Source organism: Stegodyphus dumicola, chromosome 11, assembly GCF_044657685.1.
Source record: "Stegodyphus dumicola isolate Sdum_Otavi_A_Nest chromosome 11, ASM4465768v1".
NCBI classification, from domain to species: domain Eukaryota; kingdom Metazoa; phylum Arthropoda; class Arachnida; order Araneae; family Eresidae; genus Stegodyphus; species Stegodyphus dumicola.
Window position 1 is genome coordinate 116374121 of NC_140778.1, and position 22693 is coordinate 116396813.

At 32.9% G+C, this 22693-nt stretch overlaps 2 protein-coding genes across 4 annotated transcripts in view; one reads left to right on the top strand and one right to left on the bottom strand.

Annotated features, from left to right (window-relative positions):
• Window positions 1-3068, bottom strand: part of Pex7 (peroxisomal biogenesis factor 7) — a 42635-nt gene extending 39567 nt beyond the window's left edge. For both annotated transcript variants that reach the window (XM_035353157.2, XM_035353156.2), the window contains exon 1: window positions 2840-3068. In XM_035353157.2, the coding sequence (XP_035209048.1) occupies window positions 2840-2960 (121 nt within the window). In that variant the 5' untranslated portion in view covers window positions 2961-3068. The remainder of the gene's footprint in view (window positions 1-2839) is intronic.
• Window positions 3069-3309: 241 nt separating this feature from the next.
• LOC118183561 (uncharacterized) overlaps window positions 3310-22693 on the top strand; it is a 130795-nt gene continuing 111411 nt past the window's right edge. The window contains exons 1-4 of one of the 2 annotated variants that reach the window (XM_035353155.2): window positions 3310-3349; window positions 15619-15840; window positions 18399-18487; window positions 20899-20968. In XM_035353155.2, the coding sequence (XP_035209046.1) occupies window positions 15649-15840; window positions 18399-18487; window positions 20899-20968 (351 nt within the window). In that variant the 5' untranslated portion in view covers window positions 3310-3349; window positions 15619-15648. Of the gene's footprint in view, window positions 3350-7040; window positions 7184-15618; window positions 15841-18398; window positions 18488-20898; window positions 20969-22693 lie in introns of those variants that run through there. The other variant, XM_085827127.1, reaches the window with a different exon arrangement.

The following is a 22693-nucleotide window of genomic DNA, read 5'->3' on the forward strand; positions in this document are numbered from 1 at the left end:
TTAGGATTGTAAGGTAATTTTTATTAATTTAATGTATGTGCTCATTTATATTTTAAGTAGTGTTTTTGAATTTAATTATATTTTAATGAAATGATAGTTATTTTGTGAATTTTATGTTTGTAGGAATTTGGTATACGTTTAAGTTGAAATAAACGTGCATGGAAATAATTTAAATATTTGATAATAAATATTTGTAATGCTTCATGTATGAATTCGTTGGTGACGTGTATAATGTAATAGATGATTTAGAGGTAAAAGTTTTTGGATATTTTATTTATTTTATATGTGGAAATGTTCATATTTGTAAAGGGTAAATACTTTTTCGCGATCAGGTAATTTCATATATGTTCTTTTTACCGGGTTTAAAGATTGAGAAAATTGTCATGTATTTTCGTGAAATTTTTCTAATTTATGAGAAAAAAGCAGTGTACATGGCTATAGTGAAGAGTGTGCGCAATGCCATTTTTGTGCAATTCTGGGATGTTTTTTTAAGTAAAAATAAGTCGGCGTGTACATGGTTTATGTGTATGTGTTATTTTGAAAAACGCGTAAGGAGTATGGTATTGTGCACTTTTTCCGAATTTTGCAGTGAATATTTGTCATGATAAAGCAGTTTTGTTTGATAAAATTTCTAGCATAAGTGTAATTCGGCTAGTAGATTGTTGGAAGAAGTGTTCAGTAGATAAGAAGAAAAGAAACATGTCTTTACTTCGTGAAGACAAAATGGCGGCGGGGAAAAAAAATAGAGGGTTGCTGTAGGAGAGTTGGTTGCCAAATTTTCGCCAAAAAATCGCCAAGTTACCATAATGTAAAGATCAACCAATTTCCTGTCCCATAGACGGGTGTTTCAAGCAGAATGAGCGCAGCACAGCAAGTCTAGGAGACATGATAGAAGATGGCGAAGGAGAAAAAACTGCTACCTTGTTATCAAGGTAGCAGATGTTATCAAACTGCTACCTTGATATCAAGGTAACAGTTTGATAATTTGCCCTAATAGATAATTTAGATCATCAACTTGTTGCAATCGTTTGCAAAGTTGAGTCCATTCCAACCAAAAAAGTGCATTCCAGTGTTTGCCATCAAAGTCTGAACTCGAATTAACACTCCAACGCCAAGTTTTTGGTTTTATTCATTTTGTGCACTCTCTGTGAGTTTTTCACTAAACTGATTGTACAACTGTCTCATTCATTCGCTTTCCCAACACTATTGTATGTTTAGGTTGGAATTATAATATTCCTCTTTTCTACCTTTCAGAGTTTAATGCGACCCTATGTTCTATGGTAATTATTCCTCATCTGGATGAGTACTATCACGCCTCTTAATTTGCAAAAACAATTTGAATCGCCCTGTATATAATCTTTTGTCTACTTTGCAACTGATTTAAATTCATTGTTTTTGCCAGTAGTAGGACTAATTCATTATGAACTACTGAGATTTAGTAAGAAAAGTGGGTAAAGTGTAGAATCACCCACTTGTACGGCACGTATCGATGTGTACATGGAGAAAGTTAAGGGAGTGTCCAATGCCAAGTTTGTAGAATTCTCTGATGTCTTTTTAAGTGAAAATAGGTCGATGTGTACATGGATATCAAGTTTGTGCAATTCTTTGACTTGTTATTTTCAAGTTGATGCAGAATCACCCACTTCATATGGCACGTATCGGTGCGTATATGGACAAAGTCAAGGGAGAGTGCTATGCCAAATTTGTGCAATCCTGTGATTTTTTTAAAGTGAAAATAGGTCAATGTGTGCATGGACACCGAGTTTGTGCAATTCTTTGAATTATTTTCAAATTAGTGATTTTGAGAAATGCGCATAGCAGTTGGTGATTCTGCACTTTCTCTAGAAAAGCTAGCAAGGCATTAAAAATCGTTGTATTAAAATAGTAATTTAAAAAAGTTTGCTGCTACAAAAGGGTGACCATGAAATAAAAATAAAATATTGTTTATTGTTTCATAAGAAAAAAATTAGCTTATTTTCTAAAATATAGCTTGGTATACTTTTACAAAATTTCTACAAACAATGTAATTAAATTCTCTCATTGTAACATTACCTAAATGGAAGGGGGGAGGCCATACAAGATTCACTGTGAAATTAAATTTGTTGATGGTTCATAATTATTTAATTCCAGACCATCATTATTATTATTCAACAGTACAAATGCTAAAAGTTATATGAACATGCAATTTAAAATTTTAGATTACAGCTTTCTTACTATCGAAATAATTTACAAATTCATCATAAATCTCACATGAAATTAAACACTTAATTAAAAATCCCAGTTGTTGGCGCCATATTTGGCGACAAAATTAAGACAAACGGGGTCAAAAACTATCCAAAAATAAACATACGACACATAAATAAGGAAATTGAAATTTTAAGGTACATGAATGAAATGTCACTACGTCACCGTTTTGATACAATGCAGTGCATATAAAACACGTATAAAAATTGGAAATGTTACAAGTTTAAAAGGCAACTTGTTTGCATATCTACATTTTGACAAGCACATTTTTACCCTGCAAAAACTCAATAATTTAAAACAAAATTACTCATTCAGCATTTTTAGGTCATGGATCATAATCAAATTAATATAATAGTTATCCCCATTTGATTTCTGAAAAAATATCCTAAAATATTTTATACACACGAAAATAATACTGATGCTAGAATGATTAGCATTTCAAATTAATCGTCACAGAAATCGGTCAAAATCCTTCGCATATTTTTAGAACAAATCATATGATTTCCGTCAACAAACAAACAAAAAGAAAAAAAAAAAAAAAAAAATTTTCCCACATGCTATGCTTAGCTAATTTATTTAAACAGACAAAATTTACCAGCTATTCCATAATTTTGTGATGAGGCACAGGCTAATAAATTTCGACGGAATGGTGAATATTTGACGTTGTACCCATGGTATTCACCCGTATTAAATGTTGCAGTTATAGCATTCTTCATATTACATACGCGTATTAAATCATTTAAGCTACATTGACAGTACTCTCCCGTCCACTCAAACGCTAAACACAATTTACTTATCAACCTTGAGTAAAGCTGCCTCAAATTCCAGACGTTGTGTTGAAGCACAGTTTTCCTATAAAGCTTAAAAATATTTTATGTCATAAATTAAAAAAGGAGGTATGAAATATATAATGCTAAATTATCTTTCTAAAATTTTATTATTTTGAATTATAGACAGCTAAAACTTTATTATTTAGATCTAAACAGATAATAAATTTAGTAAATAATTTCCAGCTGTGTTTTTGAAATGGTCAAATCTGGCAACAAACATACTATTTACTATTTTCAAGATTTGAAATTACTCATGTGTTAGGCGTTCAGTGCACGTAAGTGTCATGTTTATTCATAATCTGTCCTCTCTGCTGATGCAATATTTAAACTCGTAGAAAAGGCAAAATATGTTTCAATATATTAAATTAATAAAACTACGAATATTCTCAAGGTAGTCAAAGGAAATTAAAATTAAAATTTTGTAAAATTATTTACGGATGTTTAACAATAGATTATAGATTTTGCATCGATTAAATATACTGAAATTTAGGCTAAAATGAAATTTGTCAATGAAACTCCGACTTTTAGTATTACGAGCAAGCCAATTAAAATATAGATGTGGTACAATCAAAGAGTTTTAAGGAAGTACGTGTTCTTAAAACAATTGTAGTGAAAATCAATAAACTTAAATAGTAATACCACATTCGTTGCATTTTCATGCATCTAATTCATACTTTAGTTTTTTAAATAAAAACGTACTCTGAAAGTACTGTGAAAACTCAAACTGTATCTCTCCTGCCTGATAGCAGAAATATGAGAAATACACATCTTTCATGCAATGATCACTAAGTAAATCGAGTCTTTCTAAATCAGTACAACTTGTATTGATTCCTCTAATATCCTAAATTCAGATAGTACAAACAACAAACACCTGATCATTATATAAAATAATACAAATATTCATAACTTAGAACAACACAAGTGTGGATCAAAAGTCTGTGTAAATTGGAAAAAACCTGTATGGTAATGGAGTGTATCTAAAAGTTAATACCTTGTAAGGTATCTTCTTTTTGTAAGCTCTCCCAACCTATTTGGTGTGGATTAAACTAGCTTACATGTGTCTTCAGTAGTTTTTTGTTTCACTCTTCTACCAGGACAGATTTGAGCATTTGTTTGGATGTTGTTATATGCTCCGTGATTTTTTGCTTGAGTAAATCCCACAAATGCTCTATTGGGCTTAAGTCTGGGGACTGGGGTGGTGTACAAAGTTGGCTTGGCATATGGTAGAGCAGTCATGACCTCACAAAGTGCGCTGTGTGTTTGGGGTCGTTGTCGTGCTGAAAGTAAAAATCATCATTCACCCCAAGCTTCTTGGCACTTGCCTTGAAATTTCTTTTCAATATGTTCAAGTAATCAATTTTGTTCATTATTGATTCACTAAACTCCAGCTTACCAACTCACTGCTTCCCATGCACTCCCAAACCATAATGCTTCTTTCACCTTGCTTGATAGTTAGAAAAAGATTTTTTTTCTTTAGCTCTTACAGAGTTTCCTCCAAATATATTTTCTTCCCTTGATGCCAAAAATACAAAATTTTCCTTCATCTGAATATATTACCTTTTCCCAAAACTCGTGTGTCTTATTTAAGCATTCTTTAACAAAGCCCGTTCTGTTAGCCCTCTTCACTCGAGAGATGAATGTCTTCTTTCGTGCAACTTGGCCATGATAGTCATGCTTTTTCAGTTCTCCTTTAATTGTGGTTAAACTCTCATTTTTTTTAATCTCTCAGCGACACTTTTAACTGTTTGTGAAGCTGATAGTCTTGGTTTTATTTTTACAAAGCAGTATTCTTGAGGCAACAGTGCAAACGGGCGAACGGATCTTTGCTTGGACATTAAAAGTTCATTTGATTTGTAGTTCATGATAACTTTTTTCATCTATGAATCTCTCCTGTTAAAAGGTTTAGCAATTGCTTAAGAGATTTTCCACATTCTACAGAGATCTGTGATAATCTTTCTTTCAGAAAAATTGATCTCTTTTCTGTTTCCTGCCATGGAATCACACAAGCATTCAAAATCTCAAATCTTAAAAAAATCATAATAGAAGCTTACAATTACTTAAAAAAAAAAAAAAAAATGACTTGGTGCAATTACTATCTCACAATAAAATTTGCTCTACAAGCACTAAGACAAAACTGGCCTCAAAAAATTTATTGGGCACAATATGGAAGTTAAATAGGTTTTGCAGTAGAAACAACTTCTGTCAGTTAATGTATTTTATGAATAGAGAGTTATATGTAATTTAAGAATAAAAAAAATTTTTTTCAACAAGATGGAGCATTGCCTGACAATTGTGCAAGGCTTGTTGAGTTCTCTGTCTCCAGGCTGATAATTTGTAGAAATAGATGTATCCAAAGACCCATAAGAAATGCTGGTCATATATCACTAGACTTCTTTCTCTGGATCATTGTCAAAATAAGTTTAAAGTGAAGGAATTAATAATTTTGACCACATCAAGCAGAGAATCTCTCAAGAATTGCAAATTTTATACCAGGCCTTTCTTGCCACAGTATGGATTCAAATTTAAAATTTTGACATTTCTCATGTTGTTAATGGTATATAAATAATTTTCTTGTATTGATGTAAGTTATTTACTAATATACAGTGTGAGAAAGCATTTATTATTTCATAAATAATTTAATTTCATTCTAATAAACATTTCAGTAAAAGTCATCAATTTTGTATCTTCAATTTAAGATTACCTAATGTTTATTTATTTTTTTTATTTTTATTTATTTATTTATTTATTTTTTTGTCGTCGTGTCCACAATTGCTTCACATAAAAATTATCCATATGCAATTGATCATGTACTTCTCCCAGATGATTCCCAATGTTTAATTTCATTTTCCGTTGCTTCTTCTCTTCTTCTCACACTCTGATAGTGTCTCTAGGTTCCATTTTTGTTTAGTAGGGGTCTTCAACCAGTGGCCTACTGAAGGCATTTTAGTGGCCCCACATTTAAATTTGAGGAAAAATTGAAGAATTTTTTTAAATTTCTAATTTCAAGAAAAAATGCCTTATCATCTTTTTGTCGCAAAAAAAAAAAAAAAAAAAATCTCTCTTATTCTTGCTATTTTATTGACATGCCTGATATTATTTGAGATAAAATTTTCTAAAAATTATGAGTTTTTTAAAAATTGCACTTTATCTTATGTAATTTTAAAAATTTGACTATGCATAAAATCTTAATTCCATAAAAAGGGTAGATTCTTATCTTTGTTGTAAAAGTGGTTAATTTCATTTGGTCTAAAGGGCTTAAACACAGGCAATTTCGATAGTTCTCGAGTGATTTAGAAGCTGAATATGGTGATATTGTGTATAACGTTGGAAGTACATTGGTTGAGCCGAGGAAAGATGCTTCAGCACCTGTTTTCTTTAAAGAGCAAAGTTCAGCAATTTATGGATCTAACGAGAAATCTATTCATGAGTTCAGTGATGAAAAATGGTAGAGAGACTTTGCATTTCTTGTCGATATTACAGATTATCTCAACCATCGCTTACTAGGAAAAGATCTACTTGTTCATAATCTTTATTATTTTGTGAAAGCTTTTGCGACGAAATTAATCCTGTGGGAAAGTCAATTGCTAAATAAGAATTCCACTCACTTTTCAAAATTGATGGAGAGTGTGAAGAACTCTACAATACGGAATTCAAATAATTATGTACAATGCATTTCAAAGTTGAATAGGGAATTCAAAAGCAGATTTTCATAAAAATGAAATGTTCATGAGAATATCGCCATTTTCAGTAGACGTTGAAAGTGCTCCGCCCGAACTTCTATAAGAATTTATAGATTTGCAGTGTGACTCTGCAATAATATGCATGTTTCTTGAAAATCTGACATTAATTGATTTTTATTCCTAGTACGGTGATCGAAGAAAAGTATCCAGAAATTCAATAACATGCACTCTTCGTGTTTTCTAACTTTGGCAGTACAACTTTTTAGTAAAATGAAAATCCTAAAATCAAAAACAAGAACATGGCTGACAGACAGAGGAAACTTTATGAATTGCAACACAGATTAAACTGGATATTGATGCTTTAAGCATGCAAAAACAATGTCAGATTTCACATTAAAACTAAAGTAATTGCCATCTCCTGCCAGTAATGTAAGTTTTTTTTTATTTTAAATGCATTTTCTAACATTGTTCTGTACAGTCATCTTTATACTTTTTTTCATACTTAAAAATGTTGTAAAAGATTTTAATTCGATTTCCATTTGACTTTTGGGAACCGGTGTGTGTGTGTGTGTATATATATATATGTAAGAAAACAGAATATATTACATATACACTGGTGTGCAAACATTAAGGACAAATTCCCATACATGCTCGATGGGATTGAGATCCGGAGATCGTGCCAGCCAATCCATACGTTCAATATCCTCACTCTCTAAGAGGTGTTCAGCAGCTACTGTCCGATGACATGGTGCACTGTCGTCCATGAAAAGGAACTGCGGACCCATAGCGCCTCTAAAAAGACGCACATATGGAAAAAGAATCTCATTACAATAACGGGTCCCGTTGACTGAACCTGCGTCGAAGATGTGAAGATCTGTACAACTACCAAGCATGATGCCTCCCCAAATGAGAACACCGCCACCTCCATACCTGTCCCTTTCAATGATGTTCGAGGGATGATTGTGGCTTCCCCGCTCTCCCCAGATGAGTATGCAATGAGAATCGCTACTCAGACTGAATCTGCTCTCATCTGTAAAGAGTACTCGTCCCCATTCATTGTCTCTCCAATTCCTGTGTTCCCGGCACCACAGAGAACGCCTTCTTCGATGGGCAGGCATTAGAGGTACACACCGTACAGGGCGTCGTGCAAACAGACCACCACCGTGCAGTCTTCTGGCCACGGTAAAATGCGATATCGGTCATCCAGTCGCCTGTGTCGTGTGTCTAGCGATTTCTCCCGCTGTCTGCCGCCTGTTTCTTCTGGCCTATAAGGCAATGTACCGGTCATCTGCAGGTGTGGTTCCTCGTGGACGACCACTATTAAACCCCCGGATAGCTGTTCCTGTAGTTTAAAATTGTCTCCAAAGTTGTGAAACGATGTTGTGAGCAATTCCGTACTCTGCAGCCACACTTGTCACACAGCGGTCTTCCCCCAACTTCCCAATGATTCGACCTCGGGTAAAAGCATCCAGATGTCGCCTAACAGATTGATTATTTGCCATTTCTCGCTGAGGCAGCAACTCGGTGTGATTTTAACTGCTATACGGCATGCAATCTCTTTGCCAGAAATACTGATCTTACACCGACAACATGCTTTATACTACTCAGACACTTCTCCATTACGTCTACCTGCATATCTTCGCATGTGCTACCGTACATCACCTTATTTAATCTCCTGATTGGTCTTTCTGTCCGCTCTGCCTCTTCGTTCAGCTGATATGCTAATTTTCGACTTCGTCCTTAATTTTTGCACACCAGTGTATATACAAATATGTAACACTATAATTAAGACACAATAACACGCCGAATAAATACTAATTCAGAAGTCAAACAACAAAAATCAGCGTTATATTTACAAAATTTTCACAGGACTAGTTTCGATGGTTTTACCGAACCACCATCTTCAGCTGCAAAACCGCAAATGAACAAGATAGGAAATAATGATCAGATAAGATAAGAAAGCCTGGACAAGAATAAGCAAGTGGCGCCATCTGTTGGTGAAACCAGAACTAAAACATAATTTCTTTAAAGGCCGAAGGCAAATTTGGATTGGAATTAGGATCGTTAACTAGAACAGAAAGATTTTTATGAATGTGAAATGCCTCTAGAAAATCCAGTTCTCCAGTGGAAGATGTTTTTTGAATAATTTTGGCAGCAGAAAAATTGAAAGTGTGATTTTCGGACCAACAATGTTGAGCAACAGAAGACTTCTGTGTTTCCTTTTTTCTAACATATGCCTCATGTTCTTTGACGCGAAATTTTAAGGCTCTCTTAGTTTGGCCAATGTAAATTAAACCACACTGGCAAGGAATCCTATAAATACCCCAGGAATTCATATCTGGAATGGGGTCCTTGAGTATGGAACTCGGAATTTTATTGCTGGGAGAATAAACAACCCGAAAGTTAAATTTCTGCAAAATATGTGCAACTTTATAGCTAATTGATGGAAAGAAGGAAATGACAACAGAATTTTTATAATCTCCTAACACAAGAGTGTGCCTTTTAGTGTGTTGAGATGAGAATTTTTTAACTGCTTGATTAATAATGTTGGGTGAAAAGCCCCTGTCAACAGCTATTGCTTTTAAATAATGTAGTTCTTCATCAAGGGATAGTTTGGATGAGCAAACTTGAAGAGCACGGAAAACATAGGAATAAAATGAAGCTAACTTTTGTTTAGTCGGATTATATGATTTAAAGTGTGGTGGAAGGCAAACCGATGAAGCAACGGTAAACCGTAGTACTGAGGTTGGATGTGTTACGTGTGATCAGAATGTTGAGAAACGGAAGAGAATTGCAAGTCTCAAGTTCAAAAGTGAACTGAATAGCAGGATCAATAGAATTCATTGTTGAAAGAACTTTATTTAAATCATCTTTATTACCTTCAAACAGGGTAAAAGTATCGTCTACGTAGTGGAACCACACCGGGAAGTTTAAAGTTTCACACAATTTTGATTCATAATAATGCATGGAGATATCAGCCGGAATGGGACTGACGGGGCTTCCCATGGCTAATCCCTCAGTTTGCTTGTAATATTTATTTTGGAAAAAAGATGGTTTCTTTTGATGTAAAATCATTATTCACCATTGTTCCAGTAGAGGGTGTATTAAGATGTCTAGAAACCAGACTTTATGAATTTCATTTCTCTTGCATCGAAATTGATGAACTAATTTCTCTCACTCAATTCTGTTTGAAACAAACACATTTTGTTTACATGAGGCATATGTTAGAAAAAAGGAAACACAGAAGTCTTCTGTTGCCTAACATTGTTGGTCCGAAAATCACACTTTCAATTTTTCTGCTGCCGAAATTATTCGAAAAACATCTTCCATTGGAGAACTGGATTTTCTACAGGCATTTCACATTCAAAAAAATCTTTCTGTTCTAGTTAACAATTCTAATTCCAATAGATTTTTGCCTTCGGCCTTTAAAGAAATTATGTTTTAGGTCTGGTTTCATCAACAGATGGCACCACTAGCTTATTTCCTGTCCAGGCTTTCTTATCTTATCTAATCATTATGTCCTATCTCGTTTATTTGCGCTTTTGTAGCTGACGATGGTGGTTTGGTAAAACCATCGAAACTAGTCCTGTGAAAATTTGAAAATATGGAAAAGCATATCTTTCCTGACATAACATAGAGTAGTTCTGTGCTCAGAGAAAAATTTCTCGTGATAAGCGATAAATGAGCCTTAAGCATATACAAATCGAAGAGTCAGTCAAATCATAAGCTAGAGATGTCATAAAACAATAAATATGGCAATAATATTGGGAAAAGCATATCTTTGATGTCGCATGCTACTGTCACAGCTTCCGGTGCTCAAATGAAGGAAGAATGATTTGAAAAGAAGGTCTACGATGAGCTGGGAGGAGCTACTGGGTCACATGGTCCAATGGTCAACCTGGAAAGAGAGTGCATAGTCTTGCTCGGCTTGAACAGAAAGATTTTTTTGAATGTGAAATGCCTGTAGAAAATCCAGTTCTCCAATGGAAGATGTTTTTCGAATAATTTTGGCAGCAGAAAAATTGAAAGTGTGATTTTCGGACCAACAATGTTAGGCAACAGAAGACTTCTGTGTTTCCTTTTTTCTAACATATGCCTCATGTAAACAAAATGTGTTTGTTTCAAACAGAATTGAGTGAGAGAAATTAGCTCATCAATTTCGATGCAAGAGAAATGAAATTCACGAAGTCTGGTTTCTAGACATCTTAAGACACCCTCCACTGGAACAATGGTGAATAATGATTTTACATCAAAAGAAACCATTTTGTTTTCCAAAATAAATATTACAAGCAAACTGAGGGATTAGCCATGGGAAGCCCCCTCAGTCCCATTCTGGCTGATATCTCCATGCATTATTATGAATCAAAATTGTGTGAAACTTTAAACTTCCTGGTGTGGTTCCGCTACGTAGACGATACTTTTACCCTGTTTGAAGGTAATAAAGATGATTTAAATAAAGTTCTTTCAACAATGAATTCTATTGATTCTGCTATTCAGTTCACTTTTGAACTTGAGACTTGCAATTCTCTTCCGTTTCTCAACATTCTGATCACACGTAACACATCCAACTTCAGTACTACGGTTTACCGTTGCTTCATCGGTTTGCCTTCCACCACACTTTAAATCATATAATCCGACTAAACAAAAGTTAGCTTCATTTTATTCCTATGTTTTTCGTGCTCTTCAAGTTTGCTCATCCAAACTAGCCCTTGATGAAGAACTAAAGTATTTGAAAGCAATAGCTATTGACAGGGGCTTTCCACCCAACATTATTAATCAAGCAGTTAAAAAATTCTCATCTCAACACACTAAAAGGCACACTCTTGTTTTAGGTGATTATAAAAATTCTGTTGTCATTTCCTTCTTTCCATCAATTAGCTATAAAGTTGCACATGTTTTGCAGAAATTTAACTTTCGGGTTGTTTATTCTCCCATCAATAAAATTCCGAGTTCCATAATCAAGGACCCCATTCCGGATATGAATTCCTGGGGTATTTACAGGATTCCTTGCCAGTGTGGTTTAATTTACATTGGCCAAACTAAGAGAGCCTTAAAATTTCGCGTCAAGGAACATGAGGCATATGTTAGAAAAAAAGAAACACAGAAGTCTTCTGTTGCTCAACATTGTTGGTCCGAAAACCACACTTTCAGTTTTTCTGCTGCCAAAATTATTCAAAAAACATCTTCCATTGGAGAACTGGATTTTCTAGAGGCATTTCACATTCATAAAAATCTTTCTGTTCTAGTTAACGATCCTAATTCCAATCCAAATTTGCCTTCGGCCTTTAAAGAAATTATGTTTTAGTTCTGGTTTCACCAGCAGATGGCGCCACTTGCTTATTCTTGTCCAGGCTTTCTTATCTTATCTAATCATTATTTCCTATCTTGTTCATTTGCGGTTTTGCAGCTGAAGATGGTGGTTCGGTAAAACCATCGAAACTAGTCCTGTGAAAATTTTGTAAATATAACGCTGATTTTTGTTGTTTGACTTCTGAATTAGTATGTAACACTATCTCTTCGCTTAGGATAAATTATAGTCTTGCAAAACAAACCTCCCTTTTTCATACAAATTTTCTGATTATACTGCTTTTTGACAGACATGGGGCCAGCAGATCTTTGTGAATTTATTGATGTGGCTCTAAAGCGAGAAGGGTTGAAGACCCCTAGTTTAGAGCATAAGTTATAGAAAAATATGTGTTTTTGCCTGCTGTTTTTCTTTCTTTCTCTTCAGAAAACTGTTTATATATTTTCTTTAATTTATTGTTTTTGTAATTTATCTCTCAAAATTGTTCATTTTAATTCTTTTTCATTCTTAACCTTTAACTGCTGTGAGTGGTCTTTCAGACCGCACGACATTTTCCATTAAATGCTTTCACCCTTTAGAATAATTAATAGGTATTGCCATTCTTAGTACCTTCCTAAACCAGTTGTCCTAGGTCACATACCAAGTTGCATTTGGCTAGCTCTATTTCTTCTTTTCTTTTTTTTTAATAATTAATTAATAGGTATTGCCATTCTTAGTACCTTCCTAAACCAGTTGTCCAAGGTCACATACCAAGTTGCATTTGGCTAGCTCTATTTCTTCTTTTCTTTTCTTTTTTTTTATTTTCCCCCCTCAGGGTCTGTGGCACCGATCATAGCAGATACGATTCAGGCCGATAAAGTTCATTTTTCGTTGTTGTTACATATTTCGCTTTTTTATAAATATTCTTGACATGGCTTCAAATGTGTGCAGGAAACATTCTATATATCTTACCCAAGACCAAATTTAATAAATAGCTTGAAATTGGTCTAATTTAGAGTTCTCTGATGAAAGTTCCCATAGTGAAATTATTGAGAGCGACCATGACACAAATTCAGAAATATCTGCTGATGAAAATGAAAATCCATGTTCTTCTTCTACAAGAGATTTTTTTATTGGAAATAATGAGTTCAAATGGTCTATTCAAGAGCCCAACAAGGGTGTTCGAACTCGTAGTCACAATATTATTCTTCGTTCAATCTATTCAACTGCTCGTAGAACCCGATGTTGGCCTATGGCAATATTCTTCAGAAACTTGGATATCTGTGCAGTAAATGCATTCGTATTATTTCAATCTTATCCCATTGGCTCTGAAAATGAAACAAAAAGATTTCATTAGCAATTCAGCTGGTGCAGTCTCATGTAAAACGGAGGATAACTTCATCATTTTTACCTAAAGAACTCAAACTCACAATATGAAGAGTTTTCAGAATAAATGATGATGAAGGAAACATTGTGACCAAAGACGATAAATTAGATAAAAAAAAAAAAAAAAAAAAAAAAGGAATGTGCTATATTTGTCCATTGAGCAAAAAAAGGGAAACAGCTTACAAATGTATAGCATGCAAAGAACCAGTGTGTCTACAATGCAGTAGAAAAATATGTATAAAATGTAGCTCGAATTATAATTTTTAAATGAAAATTAATTTTCTATATTTTTATTAAAGCATTCTTATTGCAAATTTTAATGTAAAATAAAAAAGTTGAATTTTAAAATTTACTTCTTCCATCCAGATACGTAAGCGAAGGAATTATTATCATAGTATATATTTTATTTTAATGAACTAATTTAAGTATAAAAATTGCTTTATATCTTCATGAAAAAGTTAAATATATGAAATTAAATAACATTTATTCAAATAAGAAAAATAAACACTATCTTATTTTGTTTTTAGCAGAAGTGGTCTGAGAGACCACTCACAGTAGTTATGCGACAATTTTAGTCACAGTAGTTAAAAGTTAAGATAAGAGATAAATTTTACCAGTACTTCTAGTAAATTCTGTAACTATAATAGCTAATATTACATGCTATTTATTTATATTTTATGAATCATCTATCACTTTTCAAGATGGTTTTCATGAGAGACTCTTAACGTATTATTTGTTTTCTAAAGCCATTATTAAACTCTTTTATATATACACATATACACATATATGCATATACACATGTATGCACATACATACAAACATATATTCGTACATTTCTGAATGCAGTCCCGATAACAGAACAATACCATATAATGTTAGTCATGCAGCTGTTCGATGAATATTCACTGCATACATAACATTCCTTGAATATATGATGCTGATAGGATTTGCTCATGCTTTCAAATTTTGTGCATAATAGAAGGCATATTCATAAAACTGATCTTTTGATTGATGTCTGATAATTAATAAATTTTAACTGTAACTAATAACTGGCAAGCATAATCTAAGTCTTAGAACACTAACGTTTTTTTCTTTGCAAAATGCAGCCTCCTTTTCCACATTCAGCATTTTTCTCCTTTATTATTCAGTAATTTTATTATCATATGATTTACACTTCTTTCACATATATTTAAAAATTTACTCTTTGGTAAATATTTTACTATTGGTAAAAATTTACTCTACGGTACCCCTTGGCAAAATGTTTCTTTTTTGACACCAAGATCGGCACCAATTTCAAGATGGCCACTACACAAAACCAAAATAAGAAGTTAAGGGCTTATACAAACTCGGTGTCCATGTACACATCAACCTATTTTCATTAAAAAAAATATCAGAGAATTGCACAAACTAAGCACTACGCTCTGCCTTAACTTTGTACACATTGACCTTTTTTAATTCAAAAAAACATCAGAGAATTACACAAACTAGGCATTGTGCTCTGCCTTAACTTTGTCCATATACACATCGATCTATTTTCACTTAAACAAAATCAGGAAGCTAAAACAAAGTTAAAACTATCACGGTAACCAGAAAAAATTCTCCGCTGTCTTAACACACAGAGATGAACAAATAACCAAAAATACACAAACAGAGAGGAATAAATAACCAAAAATTCATATTTCCTTACATAAAAACATTAAACGACATATCTTTTAACAAAAATTAACACACAGAGATGAATAAATAAATTAAACGCCAATTTTTGACATACCTTTTTTTCACATGCGTACGTTTAGGCTTCCCACAACCATTTCCTCCATCCTCCAGGTAAGCAATTCAATTTTTCGTCGTTTCGGTTCATTCGCTGTTCATCAACATTCATCCTCTTATCCACCTCAGACATACTCAAATGATGGTACCCACAGCAAAATAATAGCAAGTTTAAAATCCAAGACCATGCCATGCACATGCAAGCACATCAACTAAGAACCCCAAACAGGGTCCATACAAAAGGGTTATTATTGCAAAAATGTTCAGCGTGCTTCCAGATTTCACCAACAACCAATACCGCTTGGCGATTTTTTTCAGAAAAAAAGCAAAGGGGTTACCATACAGTAAAGATTGGCCATTGCATTTATTTATTATTACATTTATATAATTAAATATTATTAATGATATGTTTTTCATATGAAAGGTGGGATGCATACAAAATCTTTTGACTGAAATGCTTTGGAGTCCAAGTGAGGTGCTTTCATTTCTTAAAGATGACTCGGAAATTCAGGCTACAGATATTCATAAAGTCCAAAACAAGTTAAGTCCCACAGCAGCATTTGGTGCTTTTCAGACATGGCCAAGTCCAAAGGAAGACTTTATTCTTATTGCTGAGAATTCCGAGATTCATGGGCCTAATCCTTTGGTATGTTTGTTTATTATTTTGCTGTTATTTCAATTATAAGGCATGTACAAAGCTAACATACAGTGACTCACAGTTTTATTTCATGCACTTAATGAATATTTTCATTTCTGATAAACAAAACTACATGTAGCATTTAAACTAAATATTATGACATTTTTGCTTCAAAAAACAGAGAATTCACTTAAATAACTCTGTTCTTTTTAGTAACTAAGGAAATGTCAATATTTGTTGCACAACCATTTATTATTTCTTTTAAACATTGTGATACAGATTGCTCTGTTTTTAATTGTGTCTGAAGATATTTTGTCCCTATTCTTGTTTCAAAACATGTTTCAAATTATGTTTGTTATTTTATATTAATGCACAATCTTTCTTAGCACAGACCATAGATTTTCAATAACACTGATGTCTAGTGATTGGGAAAGGGAATGTAGTTGCTGTTTACAGTGATAAGATGCTGCATTTTCCATATTATGTACCATATATTTGAGATCAGTATCTTGATGAAATATGAAATTTTGATGCAAGTTTAAATGGCATTTTTCTTTTGATTCTTTTTCAGTATTTCTAAATGCATCATGTGCTTCACAATACCATCAATGAAAAGAAGCTTCCCAATTCAAGCTTGCAGTCATATAATGGATCCTAAGAAGGACTAAGAGCAGTATTTAGCTTTCTTCAAGCAGTGTGTTGACCGTCAATACAAAATATATTAAATTTTGTTTCATGGTTGAAAATGACTCTTCTCCAGAAATTTTATGTCTATAATTAATTGGTTTAGTAAATTTTAAATGCTTTCGTTGATTCTGCAGATTTGTGATTTCTCTCTTGTTACTGTACTGTTATAACCACTTTTTCTGGATACATTTAAAATGGTTTGGGTACAAATACACCTACTGATGGTAGCAGAGGTCTTTACAGCAAGTTTAGCCACACGTATTTTGGGATTCAACTTGATTTCTTTCAGTACTTTTGTTTGTCTTCCTCTTCCACTTTTACTTTAGACTAGTTTCTCTCTTTTTACTTTTTATTTATTTTCTAAACACGCATGTGACTTAATCCTGTAATTTTAGCGATTTCACGATAAGATTTACTATTACATCGTCGAGGTTAAGTATCATCGAGCCAGATACATTGCATCTTAATGCAGTATTTCAGCAATAAACATAATGAATGAATGAATTTACCATTCTTTATTAACCTTAGATGAACTTTCTTACATCAATGCTAGTTTCTTTTCATATTACCTTCTAAAATCACAATTAAAGTGTAACAAATAAATTATGTCGAGAAATAAACAATAGCTGTCCACAATAATAGTAAAAATTTACTGTTTAATTTGCTGCTTTAAAAGAATTGTCGTAGTTAAACACTTTTTTTTTTTTTTTTCCAGAAATGTATTCCTGATTTTTTATGGTTAGATCTTAAATTATAATTAATATAATGAATGAATTATTATGAATATATTTAAATATAATATTTTTGCTTTTATGTGTATGGGCAATTTTGCATTTTTATGCATAATCATAAAATGTTACATGTTTTATGGTATTTATATAAAATTTACCAAATTAAGTACGCATTTATGTAGAAAAGAAAGTATATTCTCAATTTCTGGAATCACTATAGTTGAACCTTAGTAGTTATTCAAGAGAGGAATACTTTTATTCATTACCAAAGAATGTCCACTAATCTTCCAAAGTTTGGAGATAGGAAGTCTATTGATGTGAAGTGTCTGTTAATAAAGGTTTGACTGCAATTGAGAAAATTATACTGTTACATTTTTGTCCTCACATTAAAGGTTCGTGGATTTGGAGTGAATAACGACGACACTTGATGAAGTATCTAAACACAATTTATTAGCCAGTATTATTTAAGACAGCTCCAAAAACATGTTTACAGTCATCAAAAGGGCAAACACACTGAAACAATCAGTAACACAGCTTTCAAGCTATAACGGTGAAGCCAGCTTGACGTCAAAGCACCAGAGTATAGCTTTCGACTCGGTTTAGCCGTTCTCGGAACTCTACGCACTCTCAAGACTCTCCACGCTACAGCTTGCGAAGCACTAGATGAAGCACTTGATAGCCTCAATGAAGCACACTCTCGATGCACCAAGTCGCGACACAGCCGACAACTAACTCGAGGCTAGACTGACGATCAACTCGTTGGATGAGATACTGACCAACTCTCTGTGTACCAGCAGGTTTTATATAGCTTTTGGCTTGTGTTTGAGAACATTCTGGGTTAATAAACCATTAAGCATTTGTTCCAGAAGGTTGTCCATCCATTCTATGGCACATCACCAATTTTGTCGCAAATGTGGCAACCCTTAACCTGCTTTGTGGGGAAGCTATCTTACAGCGTCTGGACATTTCGTAACAATGCTAATGGCATTAGTAACATTTTAACAAGTTGAACACATTTTCATTAATTATACAGCAGTTTAACTTCATGTTTCTTACAAAAATTAAATAGTATTAAATATTAATATATAATTCTGTAAAAAAAATTTGGTACAATAATAAAATTTAAAAAAAAAATGTTTTATTTTTCAGTTTACTATTCCTCAACAACAGTTTTCTGAAAAAGATCTAAATGCTCTTGCCACTCAGATTTTATCAGCAGATTATCAAGGATTAAGCAAGTAAATTATTTTTATTAATTTACGTTTTTTGTATCCATGTTTTCAATTAGGTTATATTTTTCTCAAATACGTAACTTTGGCTCTTGGTAACAAATCAGTTAATTTAAAAAATGAAAACAATAAATACTCATCATTTGATAACCAAGTTTTTGAATATGACTGCAATAATTTCTGAAATTACCAGTGGATACTTATTTCCAAAATTAATTTGATACAGATGATTTCTTTAATAAAGTGATCTTCTTATTAAGTTATAGAAAAGATTTCTACTCAAGAATTATGTGTTTTGAGGCATTTTGTTTTTGAAAAAAATGCTTCTGTCATAAAGGCAGTTTTCTCATTGACAAACTAGCTAAACAGTAAAGGTGCACATCTGGAAGAAATCTATTTTCTACTTCATAGAGAATTCTGATATAGCCCTCTTTACTTCAGCATCCAGCTATAATTATTATTTGGTACTTTCTGATTATCCCATACCCTTTCTTGAGAAGCTCTTGGTGACTAATATTGTTGCAAACTAAGATCTGAAAGACGGTAGCCATTTTCTACATAAATATTTTATTTAGCATGATTCAGTATGCTCCTAGTAATATCAAGTTGACTTGACAGTTTTCTGTTTTCTTTAGATGTTTCTTTAGATTCTGACTTATTGAATCTTGTTTAGAAAATATTTCGTTAAATGCAAGATCTGGAAAATCCAGCAGTCTTCTTCCTCTCCTGACATGTCTTGCTCTAATTTCTGAGTGTTATCTAATTAAAGATATTGCTCAATAGCCCAAGATTTGAGAACTTAGTAATAAAAAATTGAATGGAGCATCTGAATGCTCCTACAACCCCAATGAGTTTTACTAAGCTATCTCATCTAAAAGTGGAGGCTCTTTAGGTTAATGTTTTTCAGTCCCAAGACAGCTAGACTCAAAGACAATTAAAAGTTAAGCTTTATGAAGCATCATTTCATGTTCTTAACTAAAGGTCAAATATTTTTTTATCACATCTATGTGCAAAGGATTGTTTATCTGTTCTTGTGTTTATTTGGTGCTACTTTGGTAGACGGTTACACGGATTTTTGGCGATTTACGTTGGCGCAATTGTTGGCGAGATTTTTACAAACGTCAGCCATCTTGAAAAACGCTGTTTTTACACATAGTAAAGTATTTGAAACTTTAAAAAAAAATAAATATCGTCAAAAGTAACGGATTAATTTTTTGTTGAAAATGTCGTTTTTTAAGATGGCAGGCAAGTGTAAATAAATACATTTACTATGAGTATAAAATACTAAAGTAAGGTTATTATTACTTTCATATAGCAAAGAAGAGAATAAAAACACCGCTATAAAAACATTGGGCCAATGTTTAATTAGATTAAAATATTACTGAAATTGAATATCGAATTAAAAACCATCATACCAACATTTAAAAGAATTAGAATAATATTAAATTCAAATACTTTAAAATACGTTATATAGAATATAATTAACATTAAAACATATGGACAATAATTATCTCAGCAATTTCTAAAAATAGTGTATTAATTTTTTTAACAAAAATTGAAGTATACAATTATAAAATAAAAGAAAAATATGTACTTACATTTTTTTGAGTATTTAACCTGTTGTTTATTGATAAGTACCACATAAAAAAATCAGAATCATAATTCAGATAACATCCTTGAAGGAATTCGAAGATATGAATTAAATTTTAAAACGGCACGGAAATGCACAAATTGTCAGTAATCAATCAGGGAGCTGATTACAGCTTGTTAATGCACAAATATTCTATAACCAATCAGAGAGCTTATTACATCACATCTAGAATTAAAATTATTTAAAAATTCATACATAATAAAATCATTTTTTAAAAAAATGCAAAATTAAATTGTATTTTAATATTTAACAGCCATAAATAATGTTTAAAACATTAGATAAAATTTATACATATTAAAACGAATTACTTTTAAAGTAAGGTGACGTCATTGATTACATCATCCACAACATAAAATTTCATAAAATATTATAAACAATATAATTTTTATTTCAAATAAAAATGCAAAATTAAATTGATTTTTAATATTTAAAAGCCATAAATAATATTTTAATCACGGAATTTATGCACAATAAAACGCATTATTTTTAAAATAAAATGACAACAAAGTATTGGTTACCATAAATAACTTATCCAGCAATGGGTTTACCATAAGTTGTATTACTCGCCAAAGGAAAATCGCCAAAATCCATGCAACCGTCTACCAAAGTAGCACCGTTTATTTGTGCATAGAATTATTTTCAAAACAAAAGTAACAGTTTATGCTTTTTATCTTTTAATGTTTCTGATTACTGGAAACTAAATTTATGTATAATAAAATTTTATAATTTTTGTATGAGCATAATAGTAATTAACATTAAAATGTTTCAGTAACAAGATATTACCTGGAAAAAATGCTCAGTTGTTGATGCCGGATTTAGCTTCTGATGTTCATGCAGCTGTAAGTATTTAGTAAAGACTTGAAGAAAGTGATATGCTGTAATTTTATAGCACTATTATGTGCCTGCATTTTAAATTTATTCTATTAATTAAGAATTTGGCATTATATTTCAAAATAGAATTGTAGTCAGCTCTTAGTTTATTTATTGCAAATGATTTAAAAGTTGCCATTACAAACCATCAGTATAAAACAAAACTGTCTGAAAAGAAGAATATAAAAAGGAGAAGAAAGGCCTGGAATAGCTGTCATTAAAGCAGATGAGGTCACAATATTTGGGAGTTGTTTTTATCCATAACTATGTATAATCTGACTTTATGTAATCTGGAATATATAACAATTGTTAAATCAATCCTTAAAAATAAATTTCTCCATTGTAAATGTAAATCAATTGTCCAACCATTTACCTTCTCTACTGTCTCTTACAATTTAATTTCTTCATTCCTAAATGATTTATTGTTCTGTTATTTATACATTGCTCAAAACAGTTAGGGGATATTGTGATTTTGGATATAAACTGTGGATAGGAAATATTTTGGTGGCTGTTATATGGTGTATAGGTGTTGTAAGATATGAGAAAAAGAAGCAATGGACAAGGAATAATTAAATTTCATTTATGATATTTGCATGTTATCAAAAAGTGCACATTTTGTGCATATTATACAAACAAACAAAAAATGTGATTTCTCAGATACAAATGAGTTTCAAGAAGGGGTATGATTTCGCCTGACCTAAAGCAATAACACAAACCTACGAGGCATACAATCAATGAGGGACTGGGCTATTATGTCTTACTTCTATAGAAGAGCTTTTCAACTGTTGAATTGTTTCTGGGGATGATAAGTGACTAGCAACCCTTCTTCCTAGAGTATCCTAAACATGTTCTTTTGGGCTCACATATGAGTAACATGCTGGTCAATCCATTTGAAGAATTCCTTCATTGAAAAGGAAATTGTCCACTAGCTGTGCATGATGTTTAATGGCATTATCATCCATGAGAATTAGGACTACAACAGGTCTGAGTATCTCATACCTATATCACTGAGATATTAGTGCTTCATTCTTGATAATGTGCAGGTCAATGTGGCCTTTGGTAGAAAAAAACCAGCCTATACCATCACTTTGTCTCTGCCAAACTGGACACTTTCATGTATAAATGCAGGAATATTCTGGGTACGAGGTTCCGGAAAGGTCACTTATTGGCCGGCCTTGTGGTCTGGCGAGTCCTAGAGCGATGTAGCTTTAGTAGTGCCTCCTCCCGGGTTCGCTGAGTAATGTCCCACTGTGACGGGCAGCCCGAGCAATTGGCAGGTAGCAGATTGACAACCAGTGTCACTTTGAGTGACGCATCCTTCCCTCCGAGTTTCGCGTCTGGTTCTAAGGGGTGAAAGAACTCATTATGCTGTTCAGTCTCACGGTGTGAGGAAGCCCTATGTGTCTGTCTATATACAAGGTTCTCTCGAGATGAGAATCTGCCTATTGTCAGGAATCAGGACTCATCTGTGAAAGGCACTTTTGCTCCACCCATCTCGTCCCCATCTGAGATGCTGCTGTGCCTACCTTTTGCAAGTAGCACGATGGTCCTGTGTTAAGGAAACACAAAACATACGTCTGCAAGCATACAAACCCGCATGGTAGAGTTGGTTTCAAATAGTTTGAGTTGAAACTCTGGCACCAGTAGCTCTTTCAAGGTGCTGTTGCAAGAAGTGGCATTCATAGTGCAGATTC